The sequence below is a fragment of the Arachis ipaensis genome, chromosome B5 (genome assembly GCF_059453495.1).
Source record: "Arachis ipaensis isolate K30076 ecotype BB chromosome B5, ASM5945349v1, whole genome shotgun sequence".
NCBI lineage: Eukaryota > Viridiplantae > Streptophyta > Magnoliopsida > Fabales > Fabaceae > Arachis > Arachis ipaensis.
This window is the reverse complement of record NC_142440.1, coordinates 157,547,011-157,562,927: the sequence shown is the minus strand read 5'-3', so window position 1 is coordinate 157,562,927 and position 15,917 is coordinate 157,547,011. Positions and strand designations below refer to the sequence as shown.

The following is a 15,917-nucleotide window of genomic DNA, read 5'->3' as shown; positions in this document are numbered from 1 at the left end:
TCATGTGATAGATGAAAGGAAAATATTACTAGAAAACTAAAAAGTTCAAAGTATTCCAAACTATTGATAGTGGCTATATATAGATGATTTTTTATATTTTATTTTAATTTTCTTTCTGTTCATTTTGTGCTTATTCTTTGTTTGCGTGTTCTTCCGAGTGTTTTTGTTGAAGTGGGGAACAGAATAAGAATTTATTATTAATTACTCAATAATTTGCAACAGAGTTTTCCATATAAAGTTTTTACTTTCATTGTTGACTGATAATAGTTCCTATTTCTTCTTAAGGAAATAAAGCTGTGCATATTTGATATCTTTAACAATAGAAGAAAAATCGTGAATTAGACTTGGCTTTTTACCCTTCAATTATTGGGTTCTTATAGCTCTAATAATGAGGATTCCAAAATAAAATGTTTCATTAACCTCTCTAATTAACGTCTTAAATTAAACAATAATTTCCCTTACATTCTACGAAAGGTTAAGTATGATTTTAATCTCTAAAATAGAGGATTAAAAATTTTTTTCGTCTCCGACATTTTTTTGTCTACAAAATAGTTTCTAAAGTTTAACTTAATTTTAAAATTGTCCTTCGCACGAAAATACCATTTCCTCTTCTTTCCCAAAATCAACCAGAAGCAGCAGTTGAACCAGAAACTGAAGCTGAAGCAATAGCAACACCAATAAAACAACAATAACCAGAAGCAAAGAACAACAATGGATAATGAAATTAGAAGAATAACAACAACAAAAGCAGTTAGAAGCAGAAGAAGAACAACAACAAAAACTCATAACTCAAAAAATCATCATTATCGTCAAAACTCAGAACTCAAAATCATCATCATCATCAAAACTCAAAACTCAGAAAAACAAGAACCCAAAACTCAGAACTCAGAAAAACAAAAAAATCATCATTATCATCATCGTCAAAACTTAGAACCATTAACAAAACTCATAATTAAAATTCTTCCTCTTTCATTAACAAAACTCAGATGTAATTACAATAATCAGAAATCCCCAAATTCATCTTCAATTTCAAGAACCAAAAATCCATAAATATAATTACCAAAAATCCCTCTGAAAATCCTTGTTGCAGATTTCGCACATGACCACCACCCAGAGGAAGAGACACTGTTGGAGGACGCGAGGAACACGACCACCACCACCACCTCTTCGACGATGACGAGGAACATTAGGACGCGGGCTAGACGTGTCGCGGCGAGACAAGGGCGAGTCTCGACGAGCCCAGGGCGCAAGTTGCGGCGCTGCGAGGTCGAGGTGCGGCGAGGCGAGGACGACGGCGAGAGCGAGGAGGAGGAGAAGCAGAAACGGTGAGGAGCAGGAACGGTGAGGCTAGGCGCAAGTTGCGGCGCTGCGAGGTCGAGGTGCTTCGAGACGAGGAGGGCGAGGAGGAGGAGCAGGAGCGACGGCGGCAAGGAGCAGTGGCGATGGCCTTTCCCCTTTCCTTCCCCACCTTCCCTTCCCTTCCCTTCCCTTAACCAACCCCACCCGCACCCCTCCCCCGGGCATGATATCCTTCCCCCCCCCCCCCCCTTTTTTTTTGTTTTTAAGTTAGGGGTATTTTCGAAATAAAAATTTTAAATTTGGTAAAAAGAACGATTTTAAAATTAAGTTAAATCTTAAGGATCCTTTTGTAGGCAAAAAAAATTAGAGACAAAAAAAAATTTCAACTCTTATTTTAGAGACAAAAAATTGTACTTAAACCTTTCTGCAAACTTGTCATATTGAATTTATTCCAACTACAATTTAAAATTTGCTGGAGTTAAAACAAAGAAAAAATAATTCTTTTCTTTTTTCCCCCAAAATAGTTCAATGGGGGCGTCTCAAGGAAAATTTGTATAATTGTATTTGTATAAAGTAGTAAATTATTTTATATAATGTCAACTTTATTTTATATATATATATATATATATATATATATATATATATATATATATATATATATCCAAATATAGGGAGACTCAAATCTGCGATCTCTTAGATAAGTATGAAGAGACTATATCATTTGAACTATTACTCATTGGCAACTTTATTATAGTAAGTACTACAAAAATAACATATGTCTTTATTTCAATTGAAGTGAGTTAAACCCCAAAATGGTCTCTGAGATTGGCGTCGTGCACTAAAATCGTCCCTAATATTCCAATTGCATCAATTATGTCTTTGAGATTGAAAAAAGTGCCCCATATTAGTCCCTGACCTATTTTCCATTAACGACGTGATGACATGGTATGATGACGTGGACTGTAAGTGACACGTGTCACTTCATGATTTGGCCACTTATAATGGTATGATGATGTGGTGACCAGTGACACGTGACATGCTGACGTGGATGGTTGTGCCATGTGTCATAATGTTATTTGGCCACGTGTTCGTTTGTGCCACGTGTCACAACAGTATTTGTCCACGTGTCATCCATTATGTCATCGTTGTATATGCACCAAATTAGTCCCTCACTTTGCATTAAGTGACTCATTTTAGTCCCTGAATTGAATGTCGTGCACCAAACTAGTTCCTTCACCAGTTTTTTCTCATTTTTTTCTATAAATTCAAAATTCTCAATATTTTTTAATGCATTAATTTCAATTCTATTTTTTCACATGTTCTTCAAATAAAAGTGTTTTTATAAAATATTTTTTCTCTTGCGAATACCCTAACTGCCGACTTAGAGGTGACGTGAAGGCTTTTCAAACACTTTCACTACTATCTCCGACTTCTTTCAGTACTTTTAGAAAATATATTTTTTTTTGCAGATACCCTTAATAACCGCCGTCTTGGAGTTGACGTGAAGGCATTTCAAGCTTCCCTCATTACCATCTCCGACCTCTTTCGTCTAGACTGCAGAAGTCAAAGATGGTAATGAGGGTGCTTAAAGTGCCTTCAATCTAGTTCATTTACACATAACAAAAACGTGTATTTCATAAAAAAAATATTTATTTTAATTATTAATTTATTGTTAAAAACACATATTTTTTTATGAAAAAATGTGTCTAGTCAATCATATAATTATTTTTTTATAATAACATACTTATATATTACAAAATTTACCAATGTTAAATTATTAAAAAAATTATAAAATTAAAACTAAAAAGTAAAATCTTAAATTTTTTTATGAAAGCACTTGTATTTAAATGATATATGAAAAAACAGAATTGAAATTAGTGTATCCAAGATATTAAAATTTTAAATTTTAAAAAAATGAGAAAAAATTGGTGAAAAGGCTAGTTTGGTGCACGACATTCAATTTCAGGGACTAAAATGAGTCACTTAATGTAAATTGAGGGACTAATTTGGTGCATATACAACGATGACATAATAGATGACACGTGGACAAATACTGTTGCGACACGTGGCCAAATAACATTGTGACACGTGGCACAACCATCCACGTCAGCATGCCACGTGTCACTTGTCACCACATCATCATACCATTACACGTGGCCAAATCATGAAGTGACACGTGTCACTTACAGTTCATGTCATCATGCCATGTCATCACTTCTTTAATGAAAAATAGGCCAGGGACTAATATGGGTACATTTTTTCAATTTCAGGGATGTAATTGGTGCAATTAAAATCTTAGAGATGATTTTAATGCATGACGCCAATCTCAGAGACCATTTTAGAGTTTAAGTCTAATCGAAGTAGTATGATAATACTTTTAACCTAAATAAAACCATGTCTTAGACATGTCACATATGAACATATGGCATAATTTCTATGCATGCATTTGACTTATCAATCAACTAAATATATTGTACAATCTATTGGAAGCATTTTAGATTTGATCTTCATTAAAAATATGAGATTCAATCCCTAGGCATAGCTTAATTATTCATCATTAACATAGATTTAATCATCACTATGCTTATATACTAAAATTATTGTTATTGATCATCAAAGAAGGGTACGTGTATGGTATTATTAGAGCAATGTCACACTTGACTTATGTGCTAAATCAATTGTATCATTTGTATGCATGTGTTTTATTTTCAAGCCTCTTTGGGTGTAGGCCGCCAATAGGGATAGAAAATAATGGAGATTATAATTTTTTGCTTTATGGGGAGATTTTGTTCTTGATAGTATTGTTTAATAATTCTCTTTTAAATTTCAGATTACCAAAATAAATACAATTTTTTAAAACCTTAATATGTATAATTTAATTTTCATATATTATCAACATACAAATTTTACATAAAAAATTATTTAAATACATAAATTTAATTGAATTGACATACATAACAATGTTTATCAATTATTCGTTAAGAATTGATATATATCTATTTTGTTATTTACTAATGAGAAAGTTTAGGGGCAGCGACTTTTGTGTTTTGTGACCAATACTTAACCATAAAAAAAAAAGTGATTTTTTACCATTAAATATAATCTCACACTATTAAAAACATTATTAATAGCCAATTGATGATTACGAAACACAAAAATTACTGGCCCTAACACTCCTCTTTACTTATTATATTGGACGATGAAAATGGGGTTTTAAAATAAAGTGTTATTAGTTTTAAAATCAAATTAGATCTCTATTATCTGGTCTCTTAGGTCGTTTGTTTTGAGGTACTGAGACAGAGACCGAGAGATTGAGACTCGGTATTATGTTTGTTGATTCAGAGACTGGTACTAAAATTTTTGTCTTTATCTCTAAAATTTCAGTATTTAAGTACCTCCAAAAAGTAGGGACACAGGAGACTAAAATTTTTAGAGATGGAGACTGAAACTTTAATAACATTTTATACCTAAAATATCCTCATCTTAATTAGTTAATTCCAATCTTACCCTTTGTACAAATTAAATTAGAGTTTCATTCTTATTTCAATTTCTGTTTCCTACTTTACACCAAACAGAATATTAAAATTTATTTCAATCTCTGTCTCTCAGTCTCAGTCTTTTCGTCTCTATCTCTCCACCAAACGCTTACGTGTTTATGATGGATTAAATAGATCTTTGTCCTAATACGACAACAGTACTACTTGATAAGATTTCTTTTTCATTGATATGAGAAAACCATGTGCATGAAACTCAGCACCTTATTATCAAAAAGGTGAATTCCCATTCGCGAAAGATATCATATATTAATTATTAATAGTGGGAATTGAAAAATTGTATATATTCTTCATTCCCTTGTAGCCAATAATCCAAAGACATGTTCTAGATTCTGCCGTTAATGAAGCATATTAAATTATTAATTAATAATAACTCATCAATTAAGACAAACAAATATGTAGCAGATGAACATGAACCATTCTGGCTAAGCTAGCGTGCGTGTAAGAAAGAACACAAATTACATACCTAAAAAACACATGTCCTTTCCTTAAATAGAAAAGCCCTTAGATCTTTGCTCCATGGAATCTTTCTTTGTGCTTTATGTGGCTATATATATGCATTGAGGAATAGGATTTGGTTTCCAAGGTATTCACATTATATTACCAAAGTTTTATTAATATATTTATATTTGTGGTTCTCTTGTTTCTCAATAATAATGTCTAGGAGTATGATGGAACCACTTGCTGTGGGAAGAGTGATAGGAGATGTGGTTGATGTATTCAACCCAAGTGTGAGAATGAATGTGATTTATTCCACTAAGCAAGTTGCTAATGGTCATGAGCTTATGCCTTCAACCCTTGTGCCCAAGCCTAGAGTTGAGATTGGTGGTCATGACTTAAGGGATGCTTATACCTTGGTAATTCAATTAATTAATTAATTAATTAATTATTAGTTGCTAGCTATTCTTATTTTAATTTTCATGTTGATACTTGGTATTTTGTTTGGTAGATTATGACAGACCCAGATGCTCCAAGTCCTAGTGATCCATATTTGAGGGAACATCTTCACTGGTTTGTAGTTTGTACAAACAATCATATTCATTGATTAATTAATTATTATTCTTTTTAGATAAACTAATAATTCTCTCTAATGAACTTAACTGGTTCCAATTTTCCAGGATGGTTGTAGATATTCCTGGCACCACTGATGCATCTTTTGGTTAGTTCCTCTAACTTTCTATTTTGTTAGGATTGATTCTTGTACAAGACTTTTTCTTTAATTAGATGAGACTCACGTATAATTGTCTTTATGAAAATTTAATATTTAAGCATCATTAGATAATTTAGCATATTTAATTAATTTTTAATTATTAATTTTACATGAAAATAACTGTATGTGAGTTTTGACGTATATTTATTAGTGTAACAATGTATATATACATATCTTATTACATGTTCTTAACTTTGATGTACGTGAATGAATTATAAAGGGAGAGAGATAGTGGAGTATGAGAGTCCAAGGCCAATGATAGGAATACACAGATATGTGTTCATATTGTTGAAGCAGCATAGAGGGAGACAAACAGTGAGTCCCCCTGCTTCGAGAGAGCAATTCAACACAAGAATCTTCTCACAGGAAAATGGCCTTGGCCTACCTGTTGCTGCTGTTTACTTCAATGCTCAAAGAGAAACTGCTGCTAGGAGAAGGTGATTCATTCATTCCATTCTGAATCAACAACAATCTACCTAAGGTGGTGCATAGCAATGCACGTGGAATAAATCATATTATTATCTAATTGTGTCGTCTTATTCGTTACCTGGTCAGTTATTATTACTTCTTCTATTCTAAGATATTCGTTACTTTTTAAAGTCGTGAATATTTTAAGATGGAAGAAACATTGTATGGTAGAATAAGGAGATATGTGTTTGATGAAATGAAACCTTTTTCTCTATTTTTTGTTGTTGTTTGGAGTGCACAATAATTGGTGGGTTTTGGAAGATAGGAGATATTCTAGTAGGGATATTCCTGATGTACTTTACTTGACTTGGTGTGCTATGTTACCTATTAGGTTGTTGTGAGAAGTTAAGGACCAAATTGATGATGTTGTTCCTTTTAAGAATTTTATGATTTGTGATGGGAAATTAAAGGACACATACTATAATAACAAAGCTTTATATATATGGCTTGTCTAGTTTATGCGTGTTGTGCAATGATACGAGTGTTGCTACTACTACATGCATGTCTTATGTCTATGTTATTTGAAGATTAATATCGTTAGATGAACAATGAGAGATATAAATAACGTGAACAAAAAATAGCATTTTAAGCTCACTAACCATCCAATTTTATTTTTATCCTAAATCTACATTTTTATCAAATTTCACTTTGACCTAATTACACCTCCTTCTCTAACCAACCCCCTTTTAACCGTAACCAACCGTACATTATCTACTCCAGCACACAGTTCTTTCGTCGGCGAGAAAGTTATCAAGCGCCGCCATCTTCTGCTCTCACCAACTCTAAGTACAGGTGAACCGTTTCATATTAAAAATAAACATCTTATTTACATAAAAAACAAATATTTCATTTATATAGAGAACAAACATGCTATTCGCATTTAGAATAAACATTCCATTTGTATGAAAAAATTTTTATTAACTTATCACATTAAATTGTATTATTAGTTAACATTATATCTTATAGCTAGCATAGCTTATGACTTTTATTTTGACTTGTTAAGCAGAGCTCCATCTTCAAGCTCTATAATATTTAGAGTAAAGTTTTTTGTGACTAGAGTAAAGTATTGTTTAAATTCGTACCATTTACTTAATTTTGTTTCTAACATTTAAAATATTTTATTTTTATTACAAACATTTTATTTTATATTTTTTGTTAACTTTTTAAAAATTTATTTTCTAAAATTTTTTATATTATTTTTTTAAGCAATGGTGGTAGTTGTAGTCATTGAGATGATTTAGTAATAAAAGATTAAAAGTCAGAAGAAAAGAAAATAATAATAATAATAATAAATATTTATTTTTAAATTAATTTTAACTATAAAATAATATATTAAATATAATATATTTTAATTGTTAGAGCCGAAATTAGAAACCATTATAATTAAATAAACCTAGAATATGATTACTCAATACGTCAAAAGTTATAGTTTAAATGGTAGTCTCTTCCTATTTAATTAAAAGTTATTAAAACATTTAATAATCCGTATATGCCATGATGAAGAGAAAAAAAAAAATTTTGTAGATTACTCAATAGTTATTACATGAAAAATATCATTTTACTTTTTGTTTATTTATAAAATAAGATAAAAGGGCCAAGGAGAGGGTTTTCCTCAAGGGCTGAAAAGAGAAACTGCCGGGAAAGCTTGCAACACATGAACCGTGGAACAAATTTTTCGAACAATCATTTACATTGTAACGATGAACAAGACAACGTTAGCCACCACAAAGGACGGCACCAGCCACAGGATCCACCACCTAAATAAACTAAACTCACGGTTGTCGCGGTTGCACGGAGGGCAGTTGAGGACGAGGAGGAATATTTTTCTCTTTTTATTAGAATGCGGATATATGATTGCTGACCATATGAAAAAAGCAAATAATTCTTTTCTCCAATCAGAGAGAAATTATTGACTTCTCATCATTGACTTCTTATGACATTTGTAGGGCCAACTATAATGATAAAAATAATTATATAGATAGCCATCAGATCATTTTTCCTTAGCAAATGCTGTGCTGGCATATGCTAAAAGTAATAGTTAATTGCTTAATTACTAAGACAAACTATCTAATCTTAATAGTAATCTTATGCACTAAGATTAATCTAAATAATCAAATTAAAAAGGGAAATTACAAATGTATGTGCTGATCAAATATGTTACTTTATAAAGACTTGTAAGTTTCATAATAATATACAGAATCTTCTAATCTGATACATATTTCCACCCTATCATTTCACTAATGAAATTTAAATCAAATTGCAATCAATTAAAATAACAATCTAAATCAGAATATTAGAGAAATCCCTGGTAAATATCATTGATGGAAACTACATAGCTTGAGGGATGTTGAAATGCAATCAATGCAAGAAAGTTATTTATCACCTAATATGCAACCTGTGCCCAGAAAACACATCTGCATAGAAGCTTTCTTTCTTCAACAAATTGTATACTGTATCCACCAAAAAAGAAGGATCATACATACACCTCCTCGTGGCTCCGTCGCGTCGCATCAAGCGTTGATCTCTGAATTGCATTGATGCTCCCTGCTGCAACTTCTTCTACCCCAAAACATGCTTGAGCATGTTGTTTTCTCCAATCTTGGCCCTTCCATTTTATCCTGATCCGTTGATGATACTTGTGAGTGACGAGGCGATTCATCTTGAGCTTCAACTTCTCGGGGCTCAAATGGTGGACAAGGACCATCATTGCAGGTACATAGAGGAAGTGCAACTGATGGAAATGGACTACAAGTCACAGGGCAAAGCATCTCTGAAGGAATAGAAGCGACACGATTCTTTCGAATCTCCGGTGTATGAAAGAAAGATGGCCTATTTATATCACGTGGATGTAGCATGCATGGAGTACATAAGCCGAGCGATCCGTTGACTTTAGTCTCTCTTGCTTGTGAACCTGGTAACTTGACAAAAGAGACAATTCCACGTCTACATAGAGGGCAAGGGATGGAGCCCGGCGGGCCGAGCATTTCGGACGAAACATTGCTTGTTGAGCAAAGATAGAGTGCACATTTAACACAAAGCTCATGTCGACATCCTGCATGTAAAAGTTCTAACATCAGTTAACCATCTGCTAGCAGCCTCAAACATAAAGCAACTTGTGATCATAAACTTTATTGTTCATTAAATAGAATCCAGTACCTTCTGCAGCCACTGAACATGGCCTCTCCAGGCAAACGGCACAAAAATCAATTTCGTCGGAAGAGGTAGGAGATGATTGCAATCCACTCTCTCTGCAGTTATTCCAACTCATTATTAGTTCCATTTTTAGCAGCAGTAAACCTTAAGAGAAACATTCAACCTCTGCTCTGGCTCAGTACATCAGAAAAAAGGACATCAAAGGAACAAAAAGTAAATAAATAAACAACTTGTAAGATTTTTCTTGTTTTTAAATCATGTAATAAGGATAATCCTTGCATTACACTCCAACCTTGGCAATATATGAATCATTCGCAATGTATAATCCACTCTTAATTCAAGTACCAAAGTGGTGGATCAAGAGTTCAGAAACCATATGTTTTATTCACTTCCTTTTCTTTTCTAAATTTGGGGGGGGGGGGGGGGGGGGGGCATAACATCTACTTTCATATATTCCTATATTCTTTTGTAATTATGGTTCTAGAGTACCAGCCTATTTCCCAAACCGTTCCCCATTGCGGTTTGCAATTTTTAAATCTAGATAGATTAACTGTGAAAATACCTGGCTATGTTGAGCACACTCATAAGTGGCAAAGACAAATAATTTGATGGAGGGAATGATGGTATTGTAGCTTCAGAAGTGGGTGCTAATATTGGTTCAAGCCAGTGACGCCCCCACATCCTCGCAACATCGAGTGGAAGCCATCTGTGTGGAAAAATTTCATCTTTGTATCATATATATTGTAGAACATGCAAAAGTTTTGTAATAAACAATCAAATTAGAATAACTTACCCATTGCAATTCAAAGCTGTCCGACTTGCACCTCCCGAAAGGAGGATCTGAAAGAATAAAAGCATTTTTGCTAGATTCAAAGGAGAAGATGGAATATTACAGATCAAAGTTGAAGCTATTCTTACCTGACAGCATTTCAAATTTCCCCCACAAGCAGCATAATGCAATGGAGTGCTTCCGGCTCCTATATCAAAGCACATCAGCGGTTTACAGATTTTGGTGGGGAGAATTAAATAACCATGTACTACTTAGCATATTGAGTAAAAGATGTACCTATTAAATCCATTGCCGTTCCATAGTGAAATGTCGCAGCTGAGACATTTGCATTGAGATCAAGAAGCAGTTGTACACAATCGAAATAGCCATTTAAGGCAGCCATATGAAGGGCTGTAATACCGGCATCAGCCGCCTTGTTTACAAACTTGGACAGTGCGCTGCACTGGAATAAAGTCAATAAATAGCAAGAATATAACATACAGAAGTAAAAACTTTGAAGAAAAAAAATCCTTAACCACAATGAAAACTAAGTGAAATCCCAATAGCATGTAAGTGTATATGCATGAACATATAGAAAAACATAAAGCCATTCATCATACAAACTACAAAGAGCGTTTTTAACATAAGAGCATATTACAATGATACTTCTTTTAGAATTACATAATGAAAAGGAAAGGCAACCTTTGTTCATGTTTGCTTTTAACATTTGATCCGTCATCAATGTCAGCATCCGTGGGAGCATGTAAAGCCTCGTACGGAGCACTTGGAACAAAGTCAGCCATGACGAGTCTAATGCATCTTACATGCCCATTCACAGCTGCAAAGTGAAGAGCAGTCCTTCCACTGAGATAATCCGATCTCACAACCTGTTATTGAATTGACTATAGTCAAGTTATGCTCGAATAGAAACTTTAACCACACACTCACTCTCTCACTCAAAAGCCAGGAATTCATGTCCACTTAGCAGCACTTAGTTTCAACTTTCAATAACCATCCCTATGATCTATGGTTTCCAGAAGAATTAAATGCTAAGTAGTGGGGAAAACAGTTCTGATATAACCGAGTGACCGAGAAAGAGAGGGAAATATAGTCAGACTCACATTGCATCTGAAGAGCAGAAGGGTTTGAACAACTTCCCAATGACCATATCTACAAGCTTGCATCAAAGCCGTCTTCAAATAACAAATCAAAGTGAGTCCAAAACATCAATTAGTAAACTATATCCTCAGTAAGTGCATCATAAACATGCTACAAAATAGAAGTGAGATCTAACAAAAAAAATTTCAATGTCTCATATTATCATGCAGATATCTCTAGAATTTTTATCAGATCCATCTGCCAATCTGTCACTTACAACTATGCAAACTCTAGTTATAAGTTCTCCACATAGGAATAGAATCATATCCTAAAACTGCAAAGCTGGACCAAAATGGAACAAAAAAGTTACAAATTTGCAATTCCAAATACAGAACAGAATCTCCAATGCCCAAAATTGAAACTAGAACAACACTTGCACCAATTGTAATCAACCATACAATTCAACTTCCTCAAACCAAAACCAATTACCACAACACAGCTTAAATCTAACTCAGAATCAACCTACCATTTAAAATGAAAAGAGAAAAAGAGAATAGCAAAAATGAAAGACCTTACCTGGCCGCAATAGTTCCTTGAATTCACATCAGCTCCATTCTCAAGCAACAAAGCCACAATCTAATGGAAACCCAAATCCAAGAACAAAAGCAGAAACTTTTTGAGGCATGAAAAGCAGAAAAAGACAAAAAGGGTATTGAGAATGAGATTAAACATTTGGATTCATGAAATGAACCTCGTTATGGCCCTTGGAAGCTGCAAAATGAAGAGGGGAATTGAGGCCACCAAAGGTTGAGTATTTAGAAAGACAAGGGTTGCATTCTAGAAGCATCTTGGCCTCAACCAAATCGCCGTCCCTTGCCGCCGACACCAGCCTCTCCCCAGAGGCTGAGCACCCAAATGAATTCCCCATTTCTCTCTCTCAAATGATGATCACAGAAAGGTTGCAGCTTGGAATGTGGGTGGGGTGTTAATGCAGATATTGATGTAGGTGTTGGTGTTGTGTTGTTTAAAGAAGCGAGAAGAGAGAAAGATGGTGAAGAAGAAGAAGAAGCATGGAAAGCAAAACAGACACACACACACGAATGATATGAGAGTATGAATGAAATGGAATGAAGGCAGAAGAGAACACAAACACAGACAACTTTACCTTTCTTTCTTATTTTTATTTTAATTTTTATGTTCTTTTCTTCTACTTGTGTCTAATGTTGTCCCCTTTGACTTTCTTTCATGCTTCCCCTCTCCATTGCTCAACACTTACATTCTTCCCATATTTTTATTTTATATATTATTTACGGCTAATTTTTTTGTTATGGAAGTAGAAGTGGTGATATACCTTAATATTGTAATTTTTGGTGTTTTTTAAAACCGTAGAAAGTACACAAATTGAAAGGTCCGATTTCTATTTTTCAAATTTTTTAATTTTTTTTACCACAAATCGGACGGTCCGATTTGTGTACCTCCGACAAATCGGACGATCCAATTTCTATACCTCTACAAATCAGACGGTTCGATTTGTGTACCTCTAAAAATTGGACGATCTGATTTCTGCTTCTCTAATTAAATGATTCTACATTTGAGTATAACACCCCAACAATTCATATTTTAAAAAAACATCACTGCCACTTCAATATTAAAAATAAAAAGTTCATTGTTTACATGCACTAATATTATTGCAACTGACCTTATGAAGAAATTTTTTTTCAGAGTTGTTAACTTGTCAATGCTTAGAAAGACTTATATTTATATTTAATTATTATTTACCATATTATGTGTTTTACTTTTACAAATAATAATAAGTAATTGATTTTCAATTTTTTATTAAATCTATCTATTTTGTGCACTAAAAATATATTTTTAATAGTATAATAATAACAATTTTTTAAGTTTTTGATATACTTAGTACATTAAAAATATAAATAAATTTTATTTTTAATATTTTTAGAAAAAAAAATAGTTGCTCCCTATACTTTTTCTTTTTCTTGTTCTATCTTGTAGTCTTAATTATTTTTTTATTTCAAACATAACAATAATTGCATTAAAGTCATAGTCCAAAAGGTTGTGCACTTGAGCAAAGTTGGAAGCTCGTGACCAAATAAAAAGGAAAAAAAAAGGGTTGGAAGCTAGTCAATTTCACAAACTTGCCCAAGGACATGATTTTTCTTCTTGCTTCATCTTACAGCCACAAATGGTTCTTCTAATCCTTCACAATAATCATGGAATTAATTAGGATATATTAGAAAGATTGTTAATTAAGAGAATCACTAGCGATCTGTCGACACACATAGAGGAGTCATAGGCTTTTTGTGATGATAATATTGATAGCTTGTTGGTTTTATTAATACCAAATTTCCTTCCTATGTTCATGGCATGTGATTCTCATAATATATATGGAATGGGAAATCATTGGAACCAATATTAACTGTGTACAATATATACAATGAATTAAAAAAAATATAAAATTAAAATTAAAAATTAGATCATTAATTAATTATTTAATTTTAAAATTTAAAATTTAAAAATTAATATTAATATTTAAATTTATTCACATTATGTACGGTTATTTCTAATTCATGTCCAAAATTCATTGTCATCTTTTCGGTTCTCACCTCGCGTCATTGAATTTCTCCGGCCATATCGAAACCGCCGCATCTTTCCACCGACACCATCCTCACCTCCGCAGATCAGTCCGATGCACCTCGTCCTCCAACGCTCAGCCTAACATTGCTGCAGCTATTTTTGTGCATCTCTTCCAAACCAGTTTCGTTTTTTCCCATTCCTTCAAGCTTTTTCTCACCGATGATACCACCATACTCTTCTTCTTCTTCAGATTTAAGCATGGTTAGCTATTGGTAGTGTGTTTTATTTAGATTTAGGAACCAAAACTAAATGGTTTTTTTTACCAACTTTTTATGAAAGAAGAAAAGCTATATAATGACTTAATCAACTTCCATGAAAAAACATAGTGGGTTATACATTGCATCTCCGACCGCCTCTTTCACAAAACGGCTCTCAAATGAAATGAGAATATCAAAATTTAAATCCAAATTAAAAATAATAATAATAAAAATAAATTAATGTTTACAGCAGATAAGGACATTTGTCAAAGCTTTGAAATTGGAGAGAGGGACCCAAAAACTAATAATATTGAGGAATCTTGAATCTTACGCATATTCTAATGCATGCAATGCATGCAAATGGTTAAAATAGATTGTTTCCTTAGTGTGATTGCTATATCATATTAGATTAATTAATTAATTAAAAATTTAAAATGATTTGTTTGACTTAATCACATAAGTTAAGGATAAGAGTGAGTGTGAATTCCAAAATATGCATTATTTATAGGACAAGTGGGCGAATATTGCCACACACAAATTATAAAAGAAAAGGACAAAGAAAAAAAATTAAATTCTTTTCCTCCCAACCTACTTGTTTGTTATACCTTTTTTCTAGTTGGATGAGAACGCAATGCAAATTGCGAATCTATATATAAAATTGAGACTATCTTAATTAGTTTATAGAAAATTAAAAGTTGTTGAGATTTATCAAGGATTGTTAGGTTTGTGAGGAATTCATCAGAAATAAATATGCATCTATATGTAATTAGTAATATATTCATTAATCATTAGAATTAGAATGGAACATATGGCAACCCATATTATTATCATTAATAGTTTTTATGGATGCTTAACCCATTACTAATTTAATCATACATACACGAGTTATCTTGAATCTGTATAGATTAATTAATTGTATTGAGCGTATGTATGAGATCTAGAAAGGAGTCAATAATTATGGCTAGCTTAATCAACAAGATACTCATTTTGTCATATAGTGCTCTTTCATGAATCATGACCCTTTTGATAGCACTATTACAAATTAACAATTGATCATGCTTTAATAATAATTAACCTTTTTTTCCGAAGTTCAAAGTAATTATAACTTTAGAATTTAAAAAATCAAATGTTTCATGATTGATCACAAGATGGCCTAATATTTTTTACATACCGGTAAGCTAAGCATTGACTATGATTAGTTACTTAAATCAATAGATTGATTTATTTGTTTATGAGTATATACCCATTTTGGTCCTCAAAAGAATTTTAAACCAGACATTTTAGTCCCCAACAAAAATTAATTATTCGATTAGTCCCTAACAATTAATTCTATCAGTCACTTAGATCCTTGGCTCCGTCAACTCTAACGGAAGACAAAATGGTCCCTAAAAACTCTAACATGGGACAAAATGATTCCTGACAACTCTAATAAGGGACAAAATGATCCCTAACCCCTTTATTCGAAAACGACACTGTTCTTCCCCAATTTTTATCATATATCGCATAACCCTAAC

The 15,917-nt window shown here is 32.8% G+C and overlaps 2 protein-coding genes across 3 annotated transcripts; one reads left to right on the top strand and one right to left on the bottom strand.

Annotated features, from left to right (window-relative positions):
- The first annotated feature begins 5,433 nt into the window (after positions 1-5,433).
- On the top strand, positions 5,434-6,993 carry LOC107642215 (CEN-like protein 1). The gene is made up of 4 exons (XM_016345512.3): positions 5,434-5,710; positions 5,803-5,864; positions 5,972-6,012; positions 6,284-6,993. The coding sequence occupies exons 1-4, from the start codon at positions 5,510-5,512 to the stop codon at positions 6,502-6,504; spliced, it is 525 nt and encodes a 174-aa protein (XP_016200998.1). The 5' UTR covers positions 5,434-5,509; the 3' UTR covers positions 6,505-6,993.
- Positions 6,994-8,676: 1,683 nt separating this feature from the next.
- Positions 8,677-12,821, bottom strand: LOC107644812 (E3 ubiquitin-protein ligase XBAT33). 2 transcript variants are annotated; one of them, XM_016348739.3, is made up of 10 exons: positions 12,303-12,821; positions 12,128-12,187; positions 11,575-11,646; positions 11,156-11,340; positions 10,751-10,911; positions 10,603-10,661; positions 10,478-10,524; positions 10,247-10,390; positions 9,688-9,779; positions 8,677-9,583 (listed from the first exon to the last, which is right to left on the bottom strand). In XM_016348739.3, the coding sequence occupies exons 1-10, from the start codon at positions 12,477-12,479 to the stop codon at positions 9,042-9,044; spliced, it is 1,539 nt and encodes a 512-aa protein (XP_016204225.1). In that variant the 5' UTR covers positions 12,480-12,821; the 3' UTR covers positions 8,677-9,041. The 2 variants fall into 2 exon arrangements, with proteins under 2 accessions (XP_016204225.1, XP_088344773.1); XM_088488647.1 differs by having other exon boundaries at positions 10,478-10,661; positions 12,303-12,731.
- Positions 12,822-15,917: the final 3,096 nt, after the last annotated feature.

Excerpts from the sequence above, each read along its gene's own strand:
- LOC107642215 (XM_016345512.3), top strand. The coding sequence starts at position 5,510 with ATGTCTAGGAGTATGATGGAACCACTTGCTGTGGGAAGAGTGATAGGA. Across the intron at positions 5,711-5,802 it reads TAAGGGATGCTTATACCTTG|ATTATGACAGACCCAGATGC; the intron begins GTAATTCAATTA and ends TTTGTTTGGTAG. Across the intron at positions 6,013-6,283 it reads CACCACTGATGCATCTTTTG|GGAGAGAGATAGTGGAGTAT; the intron begins GTTAGTTCCTCT and ends TGAATTATAAAG.
- LOC107644812 (XM_088488647.1), bottom strand. The coding sequence starts at position 12,479 with ATGGGGAATTCATTTGGGTGCTCAGCCTCTGGGGAGAGGCTGGTGTCG. Across the intron at positions 10,662-10,750 it reads AACGGCAATGGATTTAATAG|GAGCCGGAAGCACTCCATTG; the intron begins GTACATCTTTTA and ends GCTTTGATATAG. Across the intron at positions 9,780-10,246 it reads AGTGTGCTCAACATAGCCAG|AGAGAGTGGATTGCAATCAT; the intron begins GTATTTTCACAG and ends GAATAACTGCAG.